Below are 21,173 nucleotides of genomic sequence, written 5' to 3' on the forward strand. Positions count from 1 at the left end.
AGACTTTCCATGGGCATTACTGACTGGTAAATGTGAAGACCCATTAAGCACAGATCATCTTTATTATGCACTTAGTATTCTATAATTGTACTACATAAAGGTATCTACATAATAATAGAACAAATATCTCTGCAAATGCAGGCAATGTCTAGGGGAGTTCTGCTACTGGGAAGGATTTGAAAATATTTGAGTGGCTTGAAGAAACTGTAGTATAGTGCAATAAGTTGTGAATGTGTATAATGCTCTCAACATCTTTGGGATGTGTTGTAGGCAGCTATTCGAAATATTACAATAATGAACAAAATCTTATTATATGCATAAAGATAATTTGGAAGAGTCTTGGATCCCTCATCAAAACAATCACGCCTTTGAAAATTTATGAATAATCAAGTTTCCCACAAAATTTATCCTTGCCTGTTGGGGATATAGAAATACATGCTGCAAACTAAAGTGATGAAGGACAAGGGGGGCTTCCTGCTATCAGCACACATAAACTGGACCGTAGGTTCTCCAGTAAACACACAGAAATACTTAAGCACAGATGGTTGGGGGTTGTTTTTCAGCGCAACTTCCTGGGAGACGTGATTCCACCTGGCATTACCATTGTGGCACAGGCAGTAAGGAGTGACAACAGAAATCAAGGTTATCAAGCTACAGCATATGTTCGTTCTGATGCTGCCAAAGTTGATGTGCAACTAGTTGTGGTTCAGCTGGCTGAAACCAATTGGAAAGCGTGTGCTGATGCTGTGATACTGCCTCTGAAAGCCCAGGTAAGCACACAGGCAGCCTCGCCCAGAGAGGCATCTACAAAGCCCAGAGTAAGCACAAGAGAACTGCTGATCAGGAGAATTAAGCAGGAAAGGCGTACTTATTTTGAAATGTTTCACAACGTTAGTGAAGTCTCAGAAAACGTTCCTATCTTTCGCCATTCTTTTCGACTAAAAAATTAATAATAATAGCAATAGACTCAGACACTTCAAAATCTGGCAAAAAAAAATATTGATTTTCAAGAGATATCAAAGTATGACCAGTAGAAGCACAAAAAATGTTTGAAAAATTGACTACTTCATTACTATCTATTTATTATCTGCTCTATTATGAGTTTTCTTCTCTGGGAATCTACTTGCTTTTCTATACATAATTCATTTCAGAAGACTCATAACCCAAATGCATTTGCAACGTTGTATTTCTTAGGATTTATATGAAAAGACGGAACAAGCAAAGTTGGTTAATGGGCTGATGCCTGAGAGAGCATCATAAAACAGGTCTTCCTTTTTTTTCAGTCTCCCTGTGCCATGCTTCCCATACACCTTTTAAAGCAAGAGCTCTTTGCATAACAATTTACAAACCTCTGCTTTCGGCAGCTGCAATTGAAAAATTCAGCATGATATCCAGTACTGAAAAAAGTGGGGTGGGTTCATATCAGAAGGTCCTGGGGAAGGCTAATAGAAATTATAATGCAGTCATCTTTTAGAAAAAAATACATATTGATTATGAACTCACAAAGTCTAAGGAAATCTCAGGATGTTTCAGTGGCTGCTTTGAGACAGGAAACATGTATATTTAGCTCTGCACAGACCAGCAAACCTTTTTCCTACTGTGCCCCAGATTTTGCCAGAGGTAGTCAAAATTTCTCCATGAGCCCGTTTAGAGCTGAAAGAAACATTGGAAATGTAAGGATCGATGCAAAATTTTGTGAAAGAAAATCTTGCCTTTTGAAACGGTCAAGGTTAGTTTTGTCCTTCCTTTCTGAATTTTGGGTGACTTGTTTCCCTGTTTTTAAAGGCCAGACTGAGATGGGGCACGGAGTGCCAAGACTACAGGATAGCAGCCGTCGCAACCACAGGGCGGCTGGCAAGGAAACCAGCAGCACAGCTGAAGGTGCAATGGGGAAAGCTTCCATCCTGGATAAAAAAGACAACCATGGTGTATGTAATTCACTCTTTCCTAAGTTGTTATTTTCCCTTTTTTTTTTTTTTTACCCCAATTGGCTTTTGAAAAACGCTGAAGGAATTGAATGAAATTTTTCTACGCAAACGGGTTTGGGTGGGCAGTGATGGAAACCACCAGTTCAGTGGCACAGAAGGTGTTCTACTTTCTCCACGTGTTTCATATTAAAAGATAACCCCCAAATATTTAAAAGTTTAGCATGGTTGATTTGACTTTCCATATTAAATTATTTGATATTTCAGTTCAAAATGCATTTTTGTTTGGAAATGTTCTTCTATTGAGTCTCAAAAAACACCCAGTTTAAATGGGCAAAATAAACCCAGCGTGTTTCTTCTGGATAAAATCAACCATTTAGCTTGACCCAAAGTATTACTCCCTTGGTTTTTCAGTCCTTTCATTTTTTCCAGATTTTTCAGGTCTGCCAGTAGTCCTCACCCTCCTATGTGTGCTTTTGCTCCTGTACCTGAGTTTGTCACATCTTGTTTATCTCCAGATTCATGCGATACGTTCCTGGTGCAGCACTTATGTTGGGTTTCTCAGAAGCACATCAGAGAAATCCATCTCATGAACTCATAGTAAGGGCAGCTGCAACCTCTCCACGAACAATTGATACAGTAATTAAAGTTCCTGAGGTACGTTAAGTTTTTATTTTCCTCTTCCTTACCTTGCAAGACTTTCAACTTATAACATTTTGATGCTTAATGTAAAGAAACAAAAGCAAAACATTCCTCTTGAGAGAAGCTGCCATATACATCAGATGGGTGTTGAAATACAGCATTTCTCTTGATTTTGTGCTGCTTTGGTCCAGTGCAGTGGTAAGTTGAAAATCAGGCTCTGTAGTCAAATACCTTATTTACATGCTGAGAACTGCAGTGAGACCCAAATTGTTTCAGTTATGACCTCTCTTCACTCAATTCTTTATTCATTTTACCCAGTGTGACAAGTTCTTGAATGGGGGTCTCAGAGCAGATAGTGGGGGCCTTGAGAACATTTTGCACTCTGCTGCAGCCATGAACAGCATCTGTCTGTGCTGGCACTCAAGTCCCTGCAGTAACCCTGCTTGATGTGACTGGTCTGAGCAAGTCACAACAGCCACAAACACAACTCTGCCCTAACCAAACTGGAGCAGTTAGTCACCCTCTCAGAGCAGCTTGCACAGGCATGGTCTGCAGAATCCCACTGATTAATTGGTCCTTGTCCACCAAATCCCCATGCACCGCTTTGATAAATTCCCCCTATGGATCTCCAGCAAATTAATAACAGCTAGCTATCCATGCACAGAGAAATCAGTGTGTCTTTAACTTTCCATGGTGCTTCAGTAGTGTAGGCTCTTTAATACTTGATAATGAAGAAATAGGCGCACTAGGCGTTAATTTGGTTCTCTTGGTAAATATAATTTTTAGTTACAGTGAAGGATCTTACCCCAGTGCTACTCATGCCAGTTTTTCCAGACACATCCATCAGTTAACTGATGTAAGTTAAGTAACAAGTTACTTGTTACCTTATTTTTTAAGAAGTTTTTAAGAAGTCACTTAATTAATGCTTAAACTTCATCTGTGTCAGCTACTTTCCAACGTCCTTAACAATTTTTCAAAAAGCCAAGTATATGACTCGAAGAGAGACGACAATGATTCCTCACAAAAGCCGAAGGTTTGGGTGCATCCTGGAGAGACCAACACAACTGCAATCATACAAAAGCATCCTCGAGATTTTTTTTTTTTCCGAGATAAGAGCATATGGTTCAATTCATCTTAATGTATTTTTCATTTCTGCTTTTTCAGGTAACACTTTACTGCCAGGCACTCCGACTGCCATTCACTCTGCCCTTAGGCCCGTCTCCAGCTTACGAGACTCGAGATATCACTGCCTGGAACTTATTGCCTCAAATAGCTTCACAAATAGCACAAGAAGATCAATGTAAATGTTACTTATATGTTTGTCTCGTGAATAAGCAATGTGCGTAGATCCATCCCCTGCCATGGCTGGGCTTTGCCTTTCCTTGTAGAGGTCTTGTAGGGAAGCAGAGCATTTCTAGCCCTGCTTTCTCAACAGCTCATTCCCTCACAGAGAAGGATGTTTGCTGGGAGGTGAATGAAGAGACTTCAATCTGCTGTAAACATTCAGAGTTTGGGAATCACTCCTGTCTGCAAGGACTAGAGGTTGTCTTTTACCCCTCCTGAGAAGGTGCCAACTCTGCCCTGAGAGGCAACAGATGATGGATAAAAGACACTCCATGTATTTTCTGCCCTGTGTATTGGATTCAAAAAGGAGCCATGTGAATCTAATTGGTTGGTGCCTAGCACTTCTGGGGAAAATGTGGAGGTTTTACCCCAGTTTATTACACAATTCTGTACATTTTATCCCCTGTTAGCTTGAGTTTTGTGTTTGGCATGTAATGAAAACCAATACTAGTATAGTCCATACTGAGTAGTTATTCTGTGGTACTCTCCTGTCCTTACAGACTCCTTACTCTCAAGGAGATGAGGAAGTTTCTTTCCTGTTTGCTGGGTAGTTCAATCTCACAGAGGTGTCTTTCCACGCTTTGCACCAAATGACCATGATCACATCTGCCATTTCTTTTCTGCTTTTGTTTTGCAGCCACGTGTGAAGTCAGGGAGCGAGATTTCAAAACATTTGATGGCGTGAGCCATTCCTACTCTTTCAATAAAAGCTGCAACCTGGTGGTGGCTCAGGACTGTACTGAGCACCCGAAATTCATCGTTACCACCAGAAAGGTTGATCCTCAGTCTTTCTCCAGAGAGGTTCACATAAACACAACACTGGCGTAAGTGTGGTTTACACTGCGGGCTCAGCAACGAGCTATAAAGTTTCAGGGAGTTGTCAAGTTCCCAGGTGAAAATGGTGAATTTCCCCCAAATGAGATATTTGGGGAAAGACAGAATTTCCAGAAGGAATCCTCATCTGCAACTTTTTGGTGTAGTTTCTCCTCTTGAATTTCACAGCCACAGGTATCTGATACCATGCTCATTAAGTCCCTGTGCTGTCTTTTCTTTAAAGGTTGAATCTCAAAGCCCAAAGTCCCAATGAATTTTGCACTTTGGAAAGAAAAACTGCTCGTTCATTCATTCAAAGTTCAGATATTCAAATTGGTTCTCTGCTGGCTTTGGTCACAAATATCTGTACTTTTCATGTCTTAAATTAACCACGAGCTTCTTCTCTTTGATTTTTGCTTCTCCTGAAGGAACATCACAATCTGTCCTGCCGCAAATTCATCTCTCCTCGTGGCATGCAATGAAGAACGAGTTCTATCACACAGTGGAGTTTCTGAGTATGAAAAAGGTAAGCTGTGATACCCAGCTTTCCAGGACTGACCTAGGAACTAAATATCAGGAAGTTTTTATAAATCCCATAGAAAAATCTTAGTGTAAAGAAAACATGAGTGAGATTAATACAAAATAAAACTAGAGGCTACTTTCTTAAGATTTGTATTGACTTACGTTCATGTTTCCTATTGTATATACACTCTTACTTTCCTCCAGCATAACTAACAAATGAATAAAGCCCTTTCCTATAGATATCATATAGCCAGGTTGGTGACTGTTCAGGAAAAAAATTCTTATTACAGTCACAGATAGATGCCTTGACTCAGACATTTAGCTGGAGCACCACCAATGTCATTATCATCTCAAGATTCAGCAGATACAAAATACTGGATACAAAAGTCAGGTTCAACTACATGTAACAGCATGACAATATTTTTGAAAATAAAGGAATTATTTCCTCTCGCTTTTCTTTCCCTCTCCACATAAATATACATATGTAAATATATATAACTGGAGCGGCAAAACTATCATTGTGAAGGAAAATACATCGTGGCGTATTTTGTGCCGCACAGTTTCTCCGTTCATTCCAAATTAAGAAGATCACCATCTTATGACTCACCATCTTTTTACAGGTGATGTTAAAATTTATAAAAGCGGGACAGCAGTTATCGTGGAAGTTCCAACACTTGGACTGACGAGGGTGACTTTTGACGGTGGGAATCTTAAGGTACTGGGCTCACTTTCACAGTCACTGTTTGCTTTCTGCCTACTGCCTTGCCAATGTAACAGACCATCACTTTGGTATTCCCTACAAAGATGTGCTGCTTTACAGGTCACCGTTGCTTCGTGGATGAGAGGAAGGACCTGTGGAGTTTGCAGTAATAATGACAGAGAAAAGCACAATGAACTCCTCATGCCAAACCATAGGCTGGCACACAGCTGCTCTGCATTTGTTCACTCATGGGTATTGCTAGAAGAAACCTGCTCGGGGGGTGAGTAGGTCTGGAAACACTTTATGCTTGGGGAGAATACAATTTCATTTCTCCTCTGCCGACAGCTAGAAAATAATTTAAAAAAAAAAAAAAAAAGGCAGCAGATATCTTTTACTTAGAAATTGCAATAGCAATATATATCCATTTTAACTTTATTAACCACTGACTATTTAAAACATTGCTTGTGAATATAGAGAATATATAGTCCAGCAACAGTCTTCGTCTCGTGTGCAGTTCAATGTTAAATAATTGATTCTGATTTCTTACACTGAGTAGCTTTTTTACTGAGAGGCAAAATCAGGCCTAATCTTGCTCCCACTGAAAAAAAAGTGTCATTTTCACCATTGAATCGAGACAGTTTCAGCTGTTGTCTGCAGACTTAATTTAACCAAACAAGTTGCAGACTACGAATGCAGTGTCAGATCCCACATTAGTGTAAATTTCCAAAGTGCAAAAAAAATCATTTTTGTTCTGCACCATCTGAGAGTGCAGTCTCAGTAAAATATTTAGAAATAATTCCGCAGTAAAGAGCTTCATCTCACATGTAGCTGGACAAATAATGATCATCTCCCATAACATCAATACAGTTTTGTTTGGTAGATCTCCATTTGCCTTGGACCTGAGACAACTTTATTGAAGTTAATGGTTGTTTTCTCCTTGACTTCAGTGGCAGTGGAATTGTACCTATCTGTGTGTCAGGAAACGGAGTCATAGCTGGGATCCTGTTAAGTTACATTATACCTTTCTAGTGAGATAATTGCAGCATTATAAAAATCATCCAATACAAAAATTATCCTTGATGTTATTATATAAATGCTGCCTTTTTTCTAATCCATTCACTACAGTTGACATTTTTCCTAATGCAATGAAGTAGCCATTGTACCTTGCAGTATCTATTCTTAATAGCTTTCAGACATGAGAGGTTATTTTCTGTGTATTATGTAGTTCTAAAAAACTGAGTATACATGATTCCATTTGGGTTATATTGTGCAATTAGATTTTAAAAATAGCTCCCCTTTCAGACTCTTTCCTCAACTTATTATTGTCCTATCTCGATAACTTCGCTGCCGTGAAAACGGTTTGACAGATACCTGTGTTTTAATAAAAGCTGAAGAGAAAATATGGACCTTTATTATTGCAAGGATCGATTGGGATTTATTTCTACAATTTTAACCACCTTTCCTTTTCCTCTTAGGGTGCAAGCTGCAGCGCAGTTACGTGAAGCTGAATCGAAATCCCACTATTGATGGCGAGGAATCTACGTGCTACTCTGTCGACCCCGTACTGAAATGTATGAAAGACTGTACTCCAATCGAAAAAACTTCAGTAAAGGTTGGCTTCCACTGCTTCCCAAAAGGTATGGTATTTTTCTCCCTCTGTGTGTCATGTACTGCAGGAGCTGTCAGAGCACTGGAAAGAACAAAACACAGCACAGCCACGCACAGACCTGTGTTGCTCCGGCTCCTCTCCGAGCTGCGGGTTTTAATCCCATTAGTATTTGCTAGAACTGCTGACAGTGCTGGCCAGCTAAAAGCTGGTTTAGACAATGGCAGGTAGCATCATCTGAGAAAAACATCTGAGGTGGTGAAAGGGGCAGCGACGATCAATAAAATCACAAAAATAAAATTTGTCGTGTCTTCAGGATCTCCGTAAACCCGAGGTAAGAAACACTGAGTCCTTTTATGCACGTTGCAGCCTGCAATTTTGTGTAGAGCAGGGCAAGCAAGGCAATTGAAAGTCGCTCAAGTAGTGTGACATGACTGCTGTGATTAGACTGCCATGCTATGCCACGGTGCAATACATCAGCAAAAACACATTGCTGGAAGGTTCTCTAGATTGTTCCAAATAGTGGTTTGTTTTTGAAGGTAGTTTATACACACACACTCATGCCCTAGGCTCGGGGGGTGGGGGGGGAAGGCAAACAAAAAAAGTGGGCCTTTTTTTCCTTTGATTTATACCAATTTGTCATGGATGTGATGCACTGTCTAAGACAGGTTCACACTGAAATTATATAAGCATGAGACAAGAATACAACCTGGAACATACAGATATTTCTGGTGTATTCCTTCCTCAATCTTTTAATCAATTAAACATATATACCTTAGAGGGAAACCTACCATTAGGGAGCATCTACTGGAATGGTCTGTTCACTGTGTTAGCCATTGTTGGCCAAATCCATTGTTAGCTGGGATAATCCAGTGTGGTTTCACTGAAGCCAATGGACCCCTGTGTTGAGCAGTACTGGAGAGGGACAGAGTATTTTATGTTTGAATTTAAACAACAGCTGTGTAGAACTTTGTTCGTGTTATTAATATCTGCAATGTGCTGAATCAGCCCATAAAAGCAGAGAGTATCTCTCTGTGACAGTCAACTATCTGCAACAGCCTATTCAACAAGTAGCACAGAGAGAGTGTTAATAGTTGGCTCCCTGAGACGAGAATAGATGCATTCTTTCATGAATAGAAAAACCCACCCGCAACAAAAAAAACCCTTCCAAAATCTTGTTATATCCGTGTTTCACAGATTTCTTTTGTGTATCCAAGTCTGTATCTCTGAAGTGTCATAACCCCAGGCCACTCACTGCCTCAGAATATTAGGCTATAATAAAGCTGTCTCATTCTCTCACAAAACTGTTTGAGAAAAGAGGAAAATCAGAAAAAAAGCTACTGTAGTTGTTGCAGCCACTGCTGCTTTTACAGCAACTGCAGTATTCTCTGGTTCATTTACTGAGGCAGGGACTGGAAAGTCTACTAGCAGCAGTCCTAATCAAGGCTTTAGCTAGTTAGTAAGTTAGTTAATTATCCTGAGGAGGAGGAGGAAGAAAAAAGATTCCATGTCATTCTCTAGCAAGACAAATGCTTTCCTTAGGCTGAAGATCAATAGGAATACGAGGCCAGCCCTTAAAACTGTTCTTTTTCTTCCTTTGTTCAATGACTTGGAGAATCAGTAGAAACAAAATCCTCATCTTTCTCAACCCAGGAATACATATTTGCATACACTGGACAAAGATCTTTTCTCAGCTCTTTGTAGGGGAACTCAGACATGATAGTCTGCTCTTTCAAAAGAGAAAGATCCCATCACTGTCACCAGTGGAGAAAGGCTAAAATGAAGTACAGGAACGCAGAATTTCCCCTGTTGTCCTCAAATCAGCAAGACTGTAGCCTTAGGACCTTGACTGAGGCAGGCATCACTCCAAGTTTAAATCCACATATCAGTTTACATTTCAAACATGCCACAAGGCCAACCCATAGGGATAATAGTTACTCAGCCATGATCCAGTTTGCCAAGGAAACTATTTCCTACATGGATATGAATGTGATCAGACCCACAATATGCCCAAGAGCAAGAGACGTAATGTATATAAAAAACAGAATTCAGAAATTTTATAGCATTTCTCATTTCACAGCCTGAAAACATTATATATATATATATATATATATATATATATACATATTTAAAAGCATCTCCAGCACCTTTGTGGGAAATATTTATTATCCAGTTTATTATGTAAAACCTGTACTTCACATTGGACAGTAATTTAGCCAAGGAGAGTGTTAGCCTTGCAGAAGATAAGTGTTTGATACAACCTGAACCCATAGAGCAGTCTCCAGATTTCCCTGTGACGAGAGATGGCATTTTATAAAAGTACTGTCCAGCTGAGGGATAAAACAAATAGAAGTAAAATTATGAAAGCTCTACCCATTCTCATTATACAAACTTAATCTAAATGGATGTCCTAATATTCTTCCAGATGCAATGATAAACCTCCAACTAGCTAAGAATATTTATTGGGAGGATGAATATCATTATTGCATTTAGATTATTTCAGCATTAAGGGATATGGCTTATTCAAGCTGCTGTTGAGGAAGCAGTGTGGTAAGGTTAATACTGCTACTGACAATGCTCTGCCAGATTTCACAAGATATGGGAAACTTTAATTAGAAGTTTATGAACCTCTGAAAATTCTCCAAAGGGCTTATCCTTCGGGATGAACTTTGACAAACAGTGAGCTGAAATACCCAGTGATATGCAGCACTAACACAAAAAGAGATTGCTGATGTGGATTGGTACGTGGTGGTCTTACACTGACAGCGGCTACCTCCAGCACTTTTACAGCCTGCTGCCTGTTGTCTTTGTGCTTCATGAAATGTAATTCATTTTGGTTTTAGGGGAGTATTAGAGTAATTATATCATGGATGAAAATCCCGCTCCAAGTCAATGAGTCAGTTAGATGTCAGCCGTGAGGGCAGGACTTCATTCTTCACTTGATGAGGGAGTTGACAGCCATCAAAACAGCATTTCACTGAAATGTGTTAATTTGCTTGATGTTAGTTAACAATGGCTTCACTCTTCTGACAGAAACTGCTGTAAGCCTGCTGGAATGGCAGAGGAGCAGCGATAAGAAATCTGCATCTGAGGATGTTGTGGAGTCTGTGGATGCTGACATCGATTGTACCTGCACTGGCGACTGTAGTTAAGCTAAACACTTTACCGTTGTGCTATAGACATACCACACAAATAATTGAATAGCTGGACAGATAAGAAGGGAACGTAATAGCTGTAGTAAAATATTAAGAGAGGTGCTTGAAGGAAATAACCCTACTGCAAAGTCAAATGCATTAGGTACAGTCTGCACTGCTTAATAAATATGTTGTTCATTAAATAAGTATTCATGTGGTCTCTCTTTATTTTTCCCTATCAACAAAACAATCAGGCCAACGATAATATTATACAGAAATTCCGCTGGCTTTTATCTGCGATATAATTACAGCAGTCCTCTCTTAAAATTATATTCACTAGGTGATGAAAGGAAAACATGATTACGGCTACTACTAACATTCCATTGTGCAAAGAATTTCATATTTAGCATACTAAAGACACAGTAAGCATTTGTTTTCTTTTATGTTTTCTGGTAAAGAGCAGAGTCTGTTCTTGGAACCGTTCTGCAAAAAAATACATTTTACTCCCAGCAAGACCATTAGCCTTAGTACATTCTACAAAGGAATGAATTGGACTGCTAGACTCCCACTGTAGCTTTCCAGAGAGCTATAGTGTGTGACACAGTCTCCATTTTCATTTAAATTTCAATGGATGTTCTGTTGCTTCATGAGCTAAAAGTGTGAATAGGAACTTTTCTTTTTTTTTGCTTTACCATCTCCTATTGTATATTTATGAAAATGGTGGCTTCAAAAACTTCAGGGAACAATAATACATCAAGTAGCATTCCAAATACACCAAAAAGTAACATATAGAAAAGTAGGTAAGATAATAGCATCATAAAGCTAAAATAAAGTACAAGCAGGATAGTTAGACTGTGTTTAACCAGTGAAGAGTCAATCTGCTGGCTTTCATTGTGCAGAAAAGGTAATTCCCTCCCACCCCAGGGCACCAGGAATAGGTGACACCTTCAAACTCCAAGCAGTGGCACAACCTCTCTTCACCCCGTGTCACAAATCAGCCGTGCAGTGAACCATGGTATGTTTTCCACAGCAGCCAACATGCTCTTCCAAGAGAAGCCTTAGCGTGAGCAAGGTACTGCTGAACCCAAACGCTGTCAGGAAACTGTCATCAAAGACAATACTTTTCCTTCTACCTAAAAACTGATCTATCAGAAAGATGATTGAAGACTAAATAGTTGAACAATTACAGAATAAGGTTTCACCGTGCTTTTCCCTCAAGAGCAGAAACATGAGTAATGTACAGTACTCCTTTTACTCTCTCTCGGGTTGCAGCTTGCCACCAACTTGGAGTTAGTTAGAAAAGGCCTGGTTGTTCTCCATGTGCAGTGCACACTTCATTACTTCCAGAAGTAAGCCATATTGAGTTTGTTCAAACCAGATGCCTAGTGCATACTTGGGGCAAGCACATTTGCCTCAGTCCCTAAGAATCTCTCCTGAGGATATTACAAAGGGCAAAAGGTGGTTACCTGGCTCTTTTCCTTCTCCCAGCCTTATTTTGGTCTACACGTTGTTGCATCTGAGAACCTTCATGTGTAGTGCCTGGTCTATATGCAAATAGACAGTGCTCTATTCAACAGCTTTTTTTTTCATGCATGTCTCTCCCAGACCAGCAACACGAATTCTTGCCCTGTGTGTTTATTTGTAATAAAGCATTCACAAATACCCCGTACAAAAGCTGTGTTTACTAACTCATCAGAAGTGCTACAGTGCAAAACAGGTAGCCCCAAACAAGAAGGGAGACAAAGAATATTAGAATATTGCATTCCACTTTCCTTTAAAATCACACTAATATTACGCCTGGAGAGCCCTTTTCTTCCTGGTATTGTTTTCACTGTGGCTTATGGGAGATTTGACATTGACATTCATAGGATCAGACTGTCATCTTTAATCCAACACCTTTCTCCTTAATCCTCTTGTTTACAAAAGAGAAACTTTTGCCAGTCAACCACTCCAGATAAGACAAAGGTAGTGAAGAGATGTAGGAGGGAAGAAAAATGAAGTTTCATGCTCAACTACCAGAACAGGAATTTAGTAACAGCAAAGAGAAGCAATTCTGTTCTCAGTAAAACACAGTCCTCTACACAGAAGCACGACACTAATTAACAACGATCAAGCTGGGATGTGCAGCACAAAAGATACAAGCAGCTTAGAAAGGCAAACACCTTCTCCCAGAAACCATTTACAGACTTTTAAAGGCATTGGAAAAAAAACTTAGAAGGCAGAGACTGATCAGCAGTCCCAAATCAGTTTATTCTACAGTGATGATATATAATAATAGTAGATGCTGTACAGCATTAAAAAAGGAATAAGTGTGCCAGGCCAGGTCTGTCCCCACTGAAGGCCCACTTTGGATTTTGCACCAACGAGAAGGTACCTCCAGCACCCCAGCTGAAAGGAGCCACCAGAACTGTTACTGCTAAATCATCATGCCTGGCCAGAGGTATCCTGCCCATGCCAAAACACACGTAAGTCTTCTCCTTAGCAGGAGCTTCTCTCTTAACACTTCCCACTGACTGTGGTGTTCTTGGGCAGTAAAGCCAAGATGCTGCACTTGAGCCCAAAAGACCTAACGAAACTCCTGGCTCGTGCCCTGTCCCACACAGGAGGAAAGAAAGGTGAAAATGCCCCACAGTGCCAGCCCACGGGCAGGGAATTCACTCACCATGACCCCTCCAGTGACACAGGCTGGGCTGGGCTGGGCTGAGCCAGAGGGGAAAGCAGCACTGGCAAAACCCGGGCACACGCCCGTCACTGCCCATGCAGACACAGCTCCTATGAGCTCCATTTCCAAGGGGCAGCTCTCCTTTGTGCCCAGCTCCTGTTCCTTTGTGCCCAGCTCCTGTTCCTTAGTGCCCTCTTGCTGAGACAGCTGAATGTCTTGGACTGACTGAAAGGCTTCAGGGACACCACAGCTGTAAAACCACAGTATAACGAGCGTCAGGAAAGCCCGAGGTTGGCAGTGTGCATGGCAAAGCAAAAGACTTAGAACCGGCTGGTTTTGCCAAAGGAATTAAGGACATTAGCAGTACAAGTGTGAAAAAGCCCTTCTGGAATTTCTAATGCACCACACAGACGTTTCCAACCCATCTGGGAGGATATCTGCAGTCCATATTTAGACTTCATTTGGAAATCATGCCTGTCCTTTCTTATAAAGCAAACCAAAGCTATACACCCAACCCACTATTAAAATATGTGCTACATAGGCTGAGCTTTTATGCATTCTAATTTTCATTCCCACTGCTTCTCAATGACATGAATTAATGAATTCTGGACTTTATTGCAGTAACCAAGTAATATAATCTTGCCATTATGGTACTCTAGTACTGTTAAAAAAAAAAAAGGAGTGTCAGAAAAAAACGCAGGCCTAAGCATAAGCCAGGCTTGAGTCCTAATCCTGCCCTTGCAGCTCTGTAATGTGGTTTTGCATGAGGCTGGGGACTTCTGCATCTCATTTTCTGCATCAGAAAGATATGACTACTTACCTACTTGATGGAGTCAGAAATGCTTATGAATTTATAGTCCCATATGTCTTTTGCGAGTTCTTCAATGATCCTGGAGTTGAAAAGTAAATTTTTCCACTAGATCTCCAAACCACATGAGTATATTTTATTGCTAAGTTGAAGGTTTTCATTTCCAGATTCATCCAACTGTAAAATAACCATACATTTGGAAAAAATCAAAACAATATACTTAATTTGTTCACGGTCAGCTTTGGTTAAACCTTAGTGGATTATTCATAAAAGCCTAGAATTGGATGCTGCTATTACAGAGGGATAAGAAAAAGGCTATTGGAGACACAGCCTTTTGTATCCTAGACAAAGACAACAAACCTTTTGTCCATCAGAACTGGTTCTTTTGATTCACTAATTTTAAATGACACAGTGACTCTCAGGAAAACATGGTCATTCTGCTCCAGAGGAAGGAGCTGCAGTGTGATAGGAAAGGACAAAAAATACTACTATCAAACCCCTCCTGGAAATGAAATGCTTGCTCCACAGCATGAGCATTAAAAAAAAATAACATCTACAGTTCTAACCCCACTGAAGCCAATGGTTAAACTTAACAGAGCTAGGCTTTTACTCAGCATGTTTGAATGAGTTATTAAATGAACTTTAGTTGTCCCTAAAAATAAATGTACTGTGTGGATCTAAGTGCAGCTGATGAATAAGAAACCTCAGGAATCTAGCAAATACAGTAGTTAGGGCTAAAACCAGAGACAGCACAGAAGGTTGCAGAAGAGAGTAGCTATTAGTGGTCATTTGAGCTTTATGTCAAATCTCAAGGTCTCTCGTGCCATCTACTGGCTTTTTTGTTTACTTACAATGGTTTCAACCTTTTTCCTCTAGGTTTATTTATAGGTCTGATAAATTCCAGGTAGTTTTAGATAAATTCTAATCAAGGTTTGGGAGGTGGGTTTTTTCCCTCTAACCTCCACACTTGATTACTATGTGGGGTGGGTTTTTTTCTGTAAGTATATTACAGTTTGGTACCTTTCTGAATACCATTTCACATTGTCCCCAGAGGAAAAAGACATTGCCTAAGACATTCTTATTTCTTTGTTGCTGGATAGGCAGTAATTACACTGCAAGCAGGACTGGAGGAACAGTTTGCTAAGAAAATCCAAAGCTGTTTAAAAATAGTACTTACGGTTCATCCTCAATCAGTGTGAGAAGGTTGTCATTTTGGTACCTGAAAATGCTTAATGTACAAAAAAAAAAAAATCTGGTTATGCCTCTTTTTTCCCTTGCAGTTCATTTAGCTATAATTCCCAGGGAACACTTCTATGTCCAAATATTTTTAAATATGCTTTCAGATGGGATTTGGGAAGCAGAATTATCTATACAGATAGATCTGATCACAAGCTTTCCCTTCATTAGTAGATGTACAGGTGATGTTGTTGATGACAGGCAAGGTTGGAGTTCAGGCCCCAGAAGTGTGAACATCCAAGACCTCTGTGGATTATTTTGGATGACTCCAATTGCCACCTGCATACTGTAGGCAAAGTCAAAACCTTTACAGTAGCAGCAAACTGTGCATCTGATTATCCACAAATACTTGGGTCCTCTTACTGAAGAGCCACATTCTCCACCACCTTTGATGCATTTTATCTTTAGCTAAATTGTGAGTCCTTTGGAGCAAAATACTAGTTGGAGATTTGTACCATCAAACCCCAAGTCCTGCATAAACTCTGCAAGGTCACTATAACAAATACAGTGCTAAACTAGGGTGCTGAAATAATAACCCTCAGGCTTTTGCCATGTCTTTGTTTTGTCTCACTTGGAAAACAGATCACAGTTTCTTTTCATACTGAAGCTTCAGGGCATTCACATGACTCTTAAAATCTTCATGGTAATGATATTAATTTCAAAACAGAGTAAATGGTGACAAGCCATGAAATGTGACTAGCTCCCCTCAAACCTATTTCCATTATTTTTTTACATTTTTTCTTCCATATAGCATCTTAACTTTCGTAAGTAGAAGTAACTCAACATCCCTTATTGACATTATATGAAACAATATTTAAATGCCTTGTGTAAAAGTGGTCATATCTGTCTCTTACATGGTTGAGAATTTACTCTAGCTAGAGCTGCTTTGATGCTTTGTTTTTTACCAGCTGAGAAAAAGGTGATTATAGCAAAAGAAACAGAGCCAAGAATTTGGGCTGAACAAGCTAACACGGTAGAATTCTACTTAAATTTCCTGCTTCTGTTGTCAAAACAAAACTATTAATATTCAAGATCTGTTCATGATTTGGGGGATGATATACAGATTAGATTCACTATGGGCATAAGAGATTAACACGGGTTCAGGCTGGGGCTGGAATTGGCAGACAAATGTTTGTCTCACCATGACATTAACCTGTCTACATTATTGCAGGCTCAGTGCAGATACCTCAGGATCTCTGAATGTTGTTTCACCTTTGTGAAATAACACCATTTCCTTTTGATCTACACCGTGAGCCACAGTGCCCCCATTGTCTCTGGTATGACCACTTGCTGTATTACAAGACCTGACTTCCATGTCTCTGAAGTCAGAGTACAGCGTTCCCCCCGGAGTGATGCACTGAATTCCATCTATTAAGGAGAGCTAAGCACTTAAGGTGTGATATAAGGTATCCTCCCCCTCCAGCCCAACAGCTATCTAGACTATTCAATGGGAAATGCTGCAGAGGTCATCATACACACCTCATTTCACAGGGCCCTGGGTTCCCTGGGAACAGGTTTCCATACCTGAAACCACCTTCTAGGTTTTGACCATTCTGAAACACAGCTGGGGGTACAGTGGGCTGGGGACAGAGTCTTACATCTCAGGTGATTGCTCAACCCATTAAATCATTGTCAGAATATAGGCAGAGAACTGAATGAACATAATCACAGATGCTGTGCTTTTGTGGGGTTCACTGACACAGATTAAGGGGTGTAGAGGGAAGAGCAACTTGTGTGACATTTTTCATGTCTTACATGTGAGAAGGGGCTGAGCCCTGCAGATTTTCCAGCATTTTTGAGCAGAGGCAAGGCTGCCTTTTAGGATGCTGGAGAGCTTTACAGATGATAGACTTTGCTATTTAAAGGTATAGAAGGGAGTATTAAGGATTTTAGTCTTGACTATAAGCACCTGCATTGTACCTAAGTCTTTTTCTTTCCTTTCCTCTGTGAAGCTGGGCATCAGTCTCTGCAACACTACAGCTTCACATTGGAAAATCCTGATGCAACCAAACTGAAACGCTCCAGAGGAATTAATTGGTGACCTTGCCTGACAAATCAAAATAAATCTGGCAGGCAGGTCCCCCCCTTTGCCAAGTGCTCAGCTCCCCAGCTGCAGCCATACGGATAACACCGCTCCCTGGGCCGGGTAAGGTTGCCAGCTCCAAGTCCAGCAACCAGCCAACTCCCCAGCGCTGCCTCCTGCCTTCAGCTTGGCTCTGCAGGCTCCTGAGCGTGCCCAGGGCCAGCTGGTTAGCACCAGGCAGACAGGGAACCTGGCACTGCCCCCACCCTTCGGCCAGCTGGTGGATCGACAAAATGGATTGCTCCACTCATGAGAAACGCTGGGATGCCAACACCCCCTCCTGCACGGAGCCAGGCACCATGTGACAGCCCCAAACTTCCCTGGGACAGCCCCAAACTTCCCTGGGACGTGGATTCTTCCTGCAGCACCTGCGGGCTGCTCTCTGCCTCACCTTCTTCGCTCGGCCAGGGGACACACACAGGAGCTTTTCAGGGGCACTGTGACCAAGTTACTTCATTTATATTGCTGAAAGGACCTGAAGCTCAAAGCATTAACTTTTTGTGCATCATTTGGTATTCCATTCCAGCTTTCCCTCAGTGAGTAGGCACAGACCAGCTGAATTAAAGGTCACAGTTTAGGTTATAGGCACAGGCAAAGCTCTGTGCTTTGTGCTCGACCAAATCTGCAGCTTTACATCAACAAACACCTAGAGAGAGAACCCTGGCCTGACCAAGCAGAGTCATAGCTCAGACTGTAGTAGTGCTTTATATCATGTCAATATAAATATAATTAAGAAGGATTTCTCATTTTGTTCAAAGCTTCTACCACCAACTCTAAGGGCAAATCCTTTATAGTACGAACATTTGAATGTCACCTTCACTCACCTGCTGCACATTTTCAACGTGGTGCTGAACAGTGTTTGAAATGTGTAAGGTTTTGCTCCTCCTGAACTTGTTCCTCTCTTAAAAGTCTTGTTTTAAAGGTGTTTTTTTAATGATTTACATATGCAACTGATTTGTTTTGCGCTTAGATGATCAGAACTCTATGCCTGAATGACCCCACAATAGCAATATAAATATTTTCTGTAATTGTGTCCACCTCTTCACCATTGTTCCAGTCATCAAGTCCCCTTTTAACTGCAGCTCCATATGGAGCAGAAGAGACAAGCAGTGCCACAACAGCTTACATTTGCATAACCTCTGTGCTGCAGACAGTGTGAGATTTTTCACAACTGCTAGCTGGGAATGTATTTGCTTAGCCAAGCTGCCAAAACTCATATTTTAGCTTGGGAAGTCCTTCATCCACTGTACTTCCCTGTTCCACGAGCACTTCATCCTAAGGCAATCAAGATGGTAATAAATAGTACCTTTTAAAAACCAACAGCCCCAAGTCATGGGTGTTTGGAATACAGATGAAGTGGGATCACCCAAAGTCAGCCCCCTCAGGAAGATACCTGGTAATTTCCGCATTACATCATTCTTGAATTTCATCCTTTTCCTCGACAGTTGCACAAACAGCACGGAAAATATTGAACCTTGCTGTTTTCCTCCACATCAACATGAACTCTGGAAAAAAAAGAAAAACAAGTTTCTTCCGCCACAAAAATGCTGATAGATCTTTTAAAACATCGTATGAGAAATAAAATACATGGCATAGTCTGCCTTACTTTTCTAATGACTCAAGTCTGAAAGCTGCAATAATTTTTCTGAATGACAGACTGAGAGGTTTTCTTGCCTGGTGATCACACAGCAATTTCACAGCTACTGGGTTTCATTACCCCCTTCCCTCCCCAAAAGATTTCCTTCATATGAAAAGACCTTTCCTACTTTAAGTTCTTCTCTTTGCCTGAATTCTTCATTATGCTATTTGTAGGGCTTATTTTTCCCTCGTTAGGCAGTAAGCAGGGTTGTCATGAAAGCACTACATAATCAAGTGTGTCTCAACAAGCTGCACAGATTCCCACAGCAAACCCCCAGGAAACCCAACTGCAGCCCCCTCTGCTCTTACCAGCTGCTGCTGTGCTTGTCTTCCAGATAAGAGACTTGATGATCTCTTCTATGGCCTTGCTCTTGAGGGAATGGAGCAGCAGGAAAGCAGGTTTACTCACACTTCACCCTGACTTCTAGGGGAGAGGAAGCCTTCCCTGTGCAGTTATATGCTCGCAGTAGAGGCTGATAAATAAACCAAACCATAAATCAAACAACAGAATTAAATAAAATCCATTAGTGGTGTTTTCTGCAGAGGCCCCTCTTGGCTGGCTCCTGGGGGCCCATCAGCTGCAAACTCGCTGCCACTAGAGGGCAAACGTGACCAAGCCATTTAACAAAATTAATCCCTCTGCATTAATACATAATCAGGTTTAATTATGGCTAATTTTGTGAGAGGAAGCCTCTTTGTCTAACTGCAACTTCAGAAAAGATAGAGTAATGGCATCTTCTACCAGAGACGTCGATGTCAGACGCACTAAAAATATTCACAGTTGGAGCTCTGCCAAAGCACATTGCCACTTCATTACACATGTCCCTAAAAACTTTATAACTGAGCATGTCAAACGCTTTTCTCAAAAATTGAAGTAAAAACATGGTATCTGTATTGATGTTATTCAAACCAATACCGATGAAAACAAATTAGACATTGTTCACCTTGTGGAAAAGAATTATTTTGAAAAAAATACATTCACAGGAACCAGTCAGAAGGTTTCCAGAAAACTGTTGAGATCCTGCTCTAGGTGTCTGCTATTAAGGGAGGAGGTGATACAATGAGACATCTAGACTGACTCCCTCTAAAAGGCACTTGCCTGGCTTTCATCTCCTTCTGAATGAGCACATAGGCAGCTCAAGTCTCACTCAATAACTCTTCATAATGGCTTCAGGGTCTGTATGAGGAGTTAGTCATTATCACATAATATGGGCATTTAGCTATTCAACTATTCGAGATACAGAGGGTAGTTTCCAGTGTAACAAAGTGAAAGGAAGAAAGTAAAGAGCGCTGTAACTGAAGATGTAATTTAAACTGTGAGGACGAAACAGTATTTGTTTGATAATTTCTGGAGAGATTTGTGCAGGTGATTTTCCTAATGGAAAGAAATTATGGGTTTAGAAAGATCCTGCAGTCGTACAAGCCTGCAGAATTGGTATCAAAGTTCAGAAGCTGGTGAGTTTGTTCTCCCTTTAATGTAAGCAAGGCAATATTTTTCTATAAAGGGAGGTCCAGCTTCCTAACTGCAATGAGATGCAGTCTCTGGAGCTGCATTTGCCTCTGGTATCAGGAAGTGTGACGCCCCAGCATCAGGATTTTACAAAGATTAGCCCAGCAAGCACATAAAATGTCAAAAGCTACAGGAAATTTTCAGCATTTTCCTTCAGCTCCTCAGAAGGAAAGTTGTCAAAGTAGCTGTCTGCTAAACATATCATCTGACTCACTATAGAAAGAAGGATGTCAACACTGCATGTCAAATCCAACACTGAGATATATTTTTTAATGGGCAGGATCTGACTTAGACAGATCCCAAATCTCTCTGCAATTACCTACATCTGTAGGAAAGGCACAAAAGGATTTATCTTAAAGAGCTCTCAAACTGTTTTCCAGCCTTGCTTTTTGTGACAGAAGCAAAGTAAAAATCTTGGGAAAATATTTCCAGAGGCATTGTTTGAGGAGACTGTAAGTGTTAGTTGCTTCCACGCCTTCACACCAGTGACAGTGCCACTTGGGTGCAGTTTGGACAATGACATTTGCTCTCAACCTTTCCTAGGGGTTCT

At 40.7% G+C, this 21,173-nt stretch overlaps 1 protein-coding gene and 1 long non-coding RNA gene across 2 annotated transcripts in view; one reads left to right on the top strand and one right to left on the bottom strand.

Annotated features, from left to right (window-relative positions):
* LOC127474766 (vitellogenin-1-like) overlaps positions 1-10,893 on the top strand; it is a 43,285-nt gene extending 32,392 nt beyond the window's left edge. The window contains exons 27-36 of the mRNA XM_051795991.1: positions 564-770; positions 1,786-1,928; positions 2,444-2,582; positions 3,732-3,867; positions 4,549-4,735; positions 5,153-5,250; positions 5,867-5,961; positions 6,067-6,226; positions 7,422-7,583; positions 10,586-10,893. Coding sequence (XP_051651951.1) covers positions 564-770; positions 1,786-1,928; positions 2,444-2,582; positions 3,732-3,867; positions 4,549-4,735; positions 5,153-5,250; positions 5,867-5,961; positions 6,067-6,226; positions 7,422-7,583; positions 10,586-10,704 — 1,446 coding nt within the window. The 3' untranslated portion in view covers positions 10,705-10,893. The remainder of the gene's footprint in view (positions 1-563; positions 771-1,785; positions 1,929-2,443; positions 2,583-3,731; positions 3,868-4,548; positions 4,736-5,152; positions 5,251-5,866; positions 5,962-6,066; positions 6,227-7,421; positions 7,584-10,585) is intronic.
* LOC127474798 (uncharacterized) overlaps positions 1-21,173 on the bottom strand; it is a 652,309-nt gene that overhangs the window by 541,444 nt on the left and 89,692 nt on the right. The window lies entirely within an intron of this gene.

The sequence above is a fragment of the Manacus candei genome, unplaced genomic scaffold (genome assembly GCF_025592945.1).
Source record: "Manacus candei isolate 608988 ecotype Guabito, Panama unplaced genomic scaffold, ASM2559294v1 h1tg000044l, whole genome shotgun sequence".
NCBI classification, from domain to species: domain Eukaryota; kingdom Metazoa; phylum Chordata; class Aves; order Passeriformes; family Pipridae; genus Manacus; species Manacus candei.